Consider the following 8,507-nt stretch of genomic DNA (forward strand, 5'->3'; position numbering starts at 1 on the left):
GCGCCGCCTGGCGCTGCCGCCGCGCCCCGGGCAACGCCGCGCGGGCGGTGGGGCCGCGGGAGAGGAGAAGGATGCGGCGGCGATGGTGCCGCGCTACGACGTGGTGGTGATCGGCGGGGGCCACGCGGGCACGGAGGCGGCGGCGGCTGCCGCTCGCGGCGGGGCCCGCACGCTGCTGCTCACGCACAGGATCGGCACCATCGGTAGAGCGGGGCCGGGCCGCGGGGGGGGGCGCCTCCCGTCGGCGGGCGGGCGGGCAGCGCGGGGGCCCCCGCGGCCCCTCCCGCCCCTCGGTAACCGCGGACCGGGCCCGGCTCCCCCCCCCCCCGCCGCCGTCGTGACCCGCCGCGGGGCTTCGCGGCTCGGGGCCAGGGGTGAAGGTGTCCGTGTGCTCCCGCCTCTAGGGGAGATGTCCTGCAACCCTTCCTTCGGCGGCATCGGGAAGGGGCACCTCATGCGGGAGGTGGACGCCCTGGACGGCTTGTGCGGCCGCGTCTGCGACCGGTCGGGGGTGCACTACAAGGTGCTGAACCGGTGCAAGGGGCCGGCAGTGTGGGGGCTCCGCGCCCAGATCGACCGGCAGCTCTACAAGCGCAACGTGCAGGTGAGAGCGGAGCGGCAGGCGCCCGCGTTTTGAAGGAGGACTGGGAAAAACTGAAGCGGACATGGGAGAGAGCATCATTAAGCTGGGAGCCGAAAAAAAGTTGTCTTGCAGCAAAGGAGCCTTGCGGTCTTAGCTGCTAAACGAGAAGTGACTTTATTATTATACGTTATGTTTGCTCAAATACATACACACGAGTTGCTTTTTCTTTTTTGAAACATTGACCTAAAATGTATTTTACTTTATATCACCTGGCACTTTATATTTGAAAAGCAAAATGCAGCTGGTGGCAGTGTGGTTCTATGCAGAGCTGCACAGTGTCTGCAAGAACTTGGTGAGGTTTCTTGTGCAGGGGTAGGATGCTGCTGCCTCGCAGTGTTGCAAGCACTGCATGGTTGGATGCAGAGAAACAGGTAGACTCAGCAGCTGAACTTGCCGTGTGTATCATCAGCTCCTGTTTCTGCCCCACACTGCCATAATGGGAACCGGGACCTGCTTTCTGCAGCTGAGGTGAAGAGGGGTTAGAGAGCATTGGGCTGGGCAACAGGAGCTCTAGTGTAGAGGGGCCTTAATGTCCCTGTGTTCAAGGATACATCACCCATATACAGGGATATCTAAAGTCTGGTAAAAGCAGCAGTTACTGTTAAATGGGGGACGGGGTGCAGAGTAGAAGTATTCTAAGAGAAAATCAAGAGTGGGGGTTGGTATAAAACATGTTTCTACTTCCTGGGGATTTGTATGAACTAGAGTATTAGAATAAATTACTCAAATCTGAAGTATGAGAGTAAACAGTGAAGGATGTGAAGGATGGTACTTTTTTTTTTTTTTTTTTTTCTTTTCCACGTCTTCCCATCAACACTAGACACATTTCTGTTTGGTGCTTTCACTTGGTGAAAGTTGTGGCTCAGTATAGTTAAAGACAATTTTTAACCTTTTACATACAGGTTAGGTTACATGATCTAATAATTTCCTTTAACCTTAAACTTCATCTGTGTATTACGTTCTACTTAATAGATCAGGGATTGCTATAGTAGCTGATTGTCTGAGTGTCTCAGATGCTGCCAAATGACCTGGTAAGGATGGAAAGGGGAAGAGGGCAATAAATGTTTYGGAAATCAGCAAGGACTGGGACTACCAGACATCTCAGAACTTCCTAGATTTTTGCAGTAACTCCTTTCATGACAGAAAGAAATCCTTAATACACCACTGTTGACAGTTCATGAGGCATCTGTGGAGGATCTTCTCTTGACAGAGCCAGAACCAGACCATCCTGGGAAATGCCAAGTCACAGGAGTCATTCTGGGTATGTTCTAGTAATCAGTGAGTACCTTCAATTACTTTACACTGCGAGCAGCCTTCAGGGTAAACCTTTCTGATTCATTAGCTGGAAAGCTGGATTAGTCAACGGAGGAGGCTAACTGTAGACTAAATCAGGTTAATATCTGTAATACAGTGAAAAATATGATAATTGGATTGATTAGATATTGGGAGGCTACATAGGTTTTATTTTCTGTAGATTAGTGATTCTGAATTCCATTCTGTGTTATATATTTGGTAGGAACATGCTGCAGACAACATTGTATTCCTTTTATTAGCAGACTCATGCTTTGTTACCACTTGTTATTCTAGCAAGCCAGCTTTCCCAGAGAAATACGTGTTTAGGAATTGTTCCCAGGAGTGGGTGTTCTGTATTAGGGGTACAATATGTGGGGAAATGTGGAAAGTATAGAAGTAATTATACATGCTGCCTATTACAGTGACTGCTACTAATACCTTTACTATGGAAGTGTGGATTTTGTCAAATGCCAAAAGATGAATAAACATTCAGTGGAGTGTATTAGGCTAGTTCTAGACAGAAGTACCGAAGTGCCAGGGTTTGGTTGATACTAAAATATGTGCATGTCTGAAAACTTGCTATTTCAGGGGATGGGAGCAGAGTACATGCTAGGAGTGTCATCCTGACCACTGGTACGTTTTTGAGGGGAATGGTTGTCATCGGACTGGAGATGCATCCAGCTGGGCGGCTCGGAGATCAGCCAGCCATTGGGCTGGCCCAGACTCTGGAGAAACTGGGATTTGCTGTGGGTAGGCTGAAGACTGGGACACCGCCCCGACTTGCCAAAGATACGATTGACTTCAGTGGTCTGGAGAAACGTACAGCTGACAACCCTCCTGTGCCTTTCAGCTTCCTCAGCAGGGCTGTGTGGATCAAGGTGGGATAGCACACATCAAATGCACCTATAGCCAGGTAGTGAATCGGGGGAGGGGGGGTGTGCTTCTGGGACTGTCAGGCTCAGAATCAACCAGGGAGAAGGTATGAGAGATTTATGTGGCTGGGAAAGTGAGCTAGGTGATATTCATATTTAAGGTTTTATATTTCTCAATGCAAAGGAAAAACCTACTTGTTTTCTTTAAAAGCAAGTACATTTCCTCTCACTTCTCAACTTGACAACCAGACTTTCTGTACTTTTAGAATGAGAATTGCCTGAAGTACGATGTTGTTAATGTTGTTGTTCATGTGCTGGGTATATTCATGGTTATACTATCATTAGACATGTTTGCTGGTTACCGTAGCTCTAAAATAAGAGACTAAAATGTTGAAAATGGAAATTATTAATACTTTCAACTTGTAAAGAGAAAAGATAGAGTTATTCACAGGGCTCAGAAATAGCATATTAACAGCAACTTAAACAGGTGCAGAGGAAACTGAATTTTCCTGAGAAAAGCTTGGAAAATGAATAGCATTTTTATATAATGTAGTTAAACAGCACAGAATTAAGTACTAGAAGGTAATTTGCCGCACAGCATATAGGAATTTTAATCAGTTTTAAGGGCATAAAAGTAATATCATTTGGTTCTCAGTATTTGTAGAAAAGGCTTGGAAGAGTTGAAGTGCAATGGTAGTACTATTTTGAATGTTAGTCTGCTGATTCTTTTTTTAGAACAAACAGTGAAATACTTCACACTGTTTTTATTTGTTTGGGATTTTCCATGTTAATTGCAGGTTTTTGAGAGATTTGCTTTATCTCCACCAAACTCTTATATTGCTGTTATGGGATCAGCACTTACCCCTCTTACTTCAGAACTTTGAGTTCTTATGGTTAATTTGAATGCTGTGATACAATATGTTGCTTTAATAAGAATGTCCATTCTGTAATTAGGAACACTGTATAGAATAGAACTTGAATTCTGGACTCCTAAGCTGTGTTTTTTCTCTGTTCTTGATCTTCTTTGGGGCATGTTGCTGAAGCTCTYTGACTGTTAGTGTTCTGTATGTGCAGTGGGTATGACAGCACTACCCAGCTCTCGAGGAATTGAGAGCCAGCTGTCCTGAAAAGCCCTTGGAGATCCTCAGAGCAGAGTTGTTCAGTAAGTGCAGAGCATTGTGGCTGGATTAACTTAGAGAGCTTTGACCTCTTTCAGCCAGAAGATCAGCTGCCCTGTTACCTGACTCACACTAGCACCAAAGCTCAGCAGATTATCCAGGATAATCTTCACCTGAATGACCATGTAAGGGAGACGACAAAGGGGCCCCGGTGAGTATGTGTCATCGTGCAAGGCTCTTAATGTCATGAGCTGACAGTATATCTGAAACTGGCTGGATCTCCCCTGCTTTGCTTCTGGAAAGTTATCTTTTCTCCATGTCAGATGGTGCTTATGGTTATTTCTTGTTGCAGATACTGTCCCTCTCTTGAATCTAAGGTTCTGCGCTTCCCAAACCGTAGACATCAGGTGTGGTTGGAGCCTGAGGGCTTGGAGTCCGGTGTCATTTACCCCCAAGGCATGTCAATGACACTGCCACCTGAACTCCAGGAGCAGGTGATCAAATCTATCCCGGGCTTGGAGAAAGCTACAGTGTTACAGCCAGGTGAGAGAGAGGAGTAGTTCTAAATCTATTTGTTGTATTGGTTACCAGTCAGTAAAAATCAGCCTTTGTTTAGAGCATAACAAAACAACAAAGTGCATATGAAACAAAATTAATTCTTGGATCCAGAGATTTTTGCTTGCTTGTTTTTAAATTGTAAATAAAAATTGGTAACTTAAGTCACTCTGCCTGACTGATTGCTTTTCTTGATAAATAGGGACCTTCAAAACCCCTCCCATATCTGTCTTTTTGTTTGTTGTAGGCTATGGGGTACAATATGATTTTCTGGATCCCCGTCAGCTGACTGCTTCTCTCGAGTCTCGTCTTGTTCAGCGGCTCTTCTTTGCCGGACAGATAAATGGCACTACAGGCTATGAAGAAGCTGCAGCTCAGGTGGGTGAATCTGAGAGTGTGTAAGAGATACTGCCTTGGCATTCATCCTTGATGTGCAGCCCTGCTAAGCCCTTGCTGTGCTTATGAGATGTTATTTAATGGTTTCAGACTTGCCCAAAATGTATTTGCACTTTAGTATCTGCAGTTGCTGCTGATACTGAGATTGCAGTAACAGAAGTAATTGTAAGCACTGCCAAATATTGCAGCCTGGAGACTGTGTGAGGGGTATAACTGAAAACACATGGGAACGTTTTTTTTGTCATGTCAGCAAGGTCCAAAAAGCTCTTCAGACAGCTGCAGTTACCACAAGGAAGAAACTGCTTAGACTGCTAGCACTGACTGTTGTATTTTTCCAAGACACACAAGTCTTTGGAGACAGGTGTGCTGATATTTTAGCTGTGAAGGAACTAATAAATCTTTTTTGTTTGTTTTCTGCCTGCCCAGGGTGTGATTGCTGGGATCAATGCTTGCCTACGGGTTCATGGCAAGCCCCCTTTCGTTGTCAGTCGCACTGAGGGCTACACTGGTGTCCTGATCGATGACCTCACCACTCTGGGCACCAGCGAGCCGTACCGGATGTTCACCAGCCGCGTGGAGTTCCGCATGTCCCTCCGGCCTGACAATGCCGATGCCAGGCTCACCCAAAGAGGTMTTTTCCTGTGATGGCTCTTGTAGTGAACAGCCCTGCCTAGCTGTAGACTTTTGTCTCATATGCTGTCTGTCTCTGCAGGTTTTAAGGAAGCTGGATGTGTGTCTCAGGAGCGATATGATCAAACAGTTAAGATGAGAGCTGCTTTGGAGGATGGAATTGCAACACTGAAGTCCCTTCAGTTCAGTATATCCAAATGGTCCCAGTTAATACCAGAAGTTCCTGTTAGCAGCAGTCGAAAGTCACCTGTCAGGTGAAGGTTACAGCTGAAACTTTCTTGTCTGACCTAAGCTTGCTTTTGGAGATCTGCTGTGAAACTGGTACCTCTTGTCCACCTTGTTTCCTGAAGTTGTCAGTACTTACCTGGGGGATTCCAGCTTGATCCCCTTCAGGGGACTGATGCTTCATCTTTACCTGTAGAAGAAGCACAACATTGGTGTTTTTCTTATGCTGCATCTCCTGGCTTGACACAGTGTCCCGAGGCAAGGGTATACTCCACTGGCCCAGTCGGTTCTTGCTGTCCATACTGAGAGTGTCACAAAGCGGTGACACTTTGTGACATTTCAGGCCAGCTGCGGGGCAGTGTCAGATGGTGGTTATTATTGGACACCATGGCCCTTGCTTCCTTTACCCATCTTCTACCTCACCTTTTCTTTTCTGTTATTTTAAGTCAGTGACTGAGACCTCACTGACTCAGTATGTTTGAAAGGTTCCCCTTGACGCTGTAATCTAGTCACTCTTAACTTGCTGTTTCTTTATGCTAAAGAGCCTTCCTCCAAGAACTGAACTGCTCTTCTGTGTAGGCAGGTGAGCTTGGCTCTGCAATTGTTCAGGCCTATGCTGAGATGTTAAGAAGTTTGAGCTGGGAACAACTGTAAATCTGTTATGCAAGTGAGAGTCCTTCCTACAATATAAACTTATTTTTGTTTTCCACAGTGCCTTTGACATCCTTCGGTATCCGGAGGCCAACATGGAGATTCTAGCAAGGGCTATCCCAGAGCCTCTGGGAAAGCTTGTTCAGTGGAGAGAACTGGCAGAGAGGTTGAAAATAGAAGGTAGAGTACAAGTGTTATGATCTTCTAATTGGATTTGTGTAGGGTTTGTACAGTAAGGGGAGAGCCAACCCATTCATTCCTTTGAGGTTGCGTTGTTTCTTAGTGAAGTGGGGTATTGTTATCAGAGCATGCATCTGTTACCCTAGGCCACAGCCCTACTCAGGCACCAGTGTTTCTCTTTTGTGGTGTGAGAGCAATTAAGTATTTGTGCTCACTCCTGGGTTTTTCCTCTTTACTCCTCTGTTAAAGAGACTGTCTTCTCCTGGAATGAGAGAAAAAGCCAACCTGTGTCTTAATTCTTATAATAAATTAAGGGGTATGGCTTCTTTCAAAATTGTGATGTCAATGAGGCTCTTTAGCTGGAACCTTCCTTTAGATGTTTTTGACAGTCCCACTGGAATTGCTCATTTTGCTTCCAAAAATTCCTGCAAATGACCAGTTTCCTGTGAACGTCTATATCTGGTCCTTTTGTTTCCCTAATCCTCCATTACAGCTGCTTACGAGTGGTGTGTAGTCAATCAGCAGCAGGAAATAGAAGAAGTGCGTCGTGATGAAGCCCTCCGACTGCCAGAGGACCTAGATTACTTTGCCATTGATGCATCTCTGTCAGCAGAAGTGCGGGAGAAACTGAATTCTAACCGTCCCCAGACGGTAAGATGTTGGACCAGAGCATCAGCTGAACACCAATGAAACCCTTCCATGTCTTTCTAGGGGATATGGAGGGGTGAGGAGAATTGGGGAGAGGAATATAGGCTGATTTTGATTTTATTTCTCACTAGCTTCAGAGTGAAGTTTGTTGTTGGTTATGTTGTTCTGTTTCCACACACAGATTGGTGCAGTCAGCCGCATCCCTGGAATTACACCAGCTGCTATTCTTAACCTGCTAAGATTTGTGAAGACCAATTACCAGAAGACAAAGAAAAAGTAAAAGATTTGCCTCAGGCTGACAGGTACTTGTCAGGGAAAACGTACTTGGAGAAAGCAACTTCCCAGACACAGATTGCAGCAGAGCTTTCTGAAGAAGAGCCAGAGAGTACCCTTGTTAAAACACCATTGTAAAAAAAGTGTATCCATCCTCCCACAATACATGACGAGATCACCTTTGCTCATAAACTGGTTCCCGGATGAAAAGGATGTTGGCTGGAGCAAAAGCAGTTCTGAGTGTGTCCTGTGGCAGTGTCATTGAGTAGAATGAAGGTGATGAATGTGTAACCTTCTGTAAATGCTCAGGAATCTAAATACAGCCCATGATATCGCCAATTCAAGTAAAAAAGGCACACGGGAGTTGCTTTTAAAGTTCCACTTGTTTGGAAGATGTCAGATAATCAAGATCTGTTGAAAAGCATCTTGAAATGAGGGTGTCTTGCTTTTTCAGTGTGATAACATTTCATATCCATTCAGAACCCAGAGCTGCACAAGATGATTTGAGCTGAAAAGCATGTTCCATTGACTTCAGTGCTCGTTTATAGCTGTGTTGTGCCTATAATATCTAATGTTTGTGTGATGTTAGCCAGTAGGAAAAACTTGGCTATGAGAGTATGTATGCCACGTGAATACTAAAGTTTATATAACAGACTGATTGAATGTAAACACTGTAATATGTTTTTTTTTCCTTATTCTCCATTAAAATAAATACAACTTATCTTCAAACTGGCTGCAGAGCTTGGTTGTCTCTATTAGAAAAAAGTTGTCACAGGTTTATTTTGCTACATAAAGGGAAAATTTTTTTATATGTGAGACTTAGAACCTGTGCAATATTTAGAAGTTACTGGCATGTTCTAAAACTTCACATTTCCTCCAAAAGTGATTTTATTTTTTTTAACCTTACACACTGCTTTTGCTTTAGTAGCTGTTACRTTGCAGTGTACTTTTTACATATGGGAAACTTGACTCTTTTGGACTAATAAAACTTTTTTAAAAATTAAATATGGGTATATATGAATG

General features: G+C 44.8%; 1 protein-coding gene across 1 annotated transcript; it reads left to right on the forward strand.

Annotated features, from left to right (window-relative positions):
* Nucleotides 1–15: 15 nt before the first annotated feature.
* Nucleotides 16–8,208, forward strand: MTO1 (mitochondrial tRNA translation optimization 1). The gene is given in 13 exon segments (XM_026089999.1): nt 16–203; nt 405–604; nt 1,787–1,904; nt 2,525–2,814; nt 4,025–4,137; nt 4,279–4,469; nt 4,729–4,859; nt 5,304–5,508; nt 5,590–5,761; nt 6,445–6,563; nt 7,057–7,214; nt 7,393–7,464; nt 7,467–8,208. Coding segments are annotated over 13 exon segments (2,046 nt in total). The 5' UTR covers nt 16–82; the 3' UTR covers nt 7,623–8,208.
* Nucleotides 8,209–8,507: the final 299 nt, after the last annotated feature.

This window comes from Apteryx rowi, unplaced genomic scaffold (genome assembly GCF_003343035.1).
Source record: "Apteryx rowi isolate R43461 unplaced genomic scaffold, aptRow1 scaffold_84, whole genome shotgun sequence".
Classification (NCBI taxonomy): Eukaryota; Metazoa; Chordata; class Aves; order Apterygiformes; family Apterygidae; genus Apteryx; species Apteryx rowi.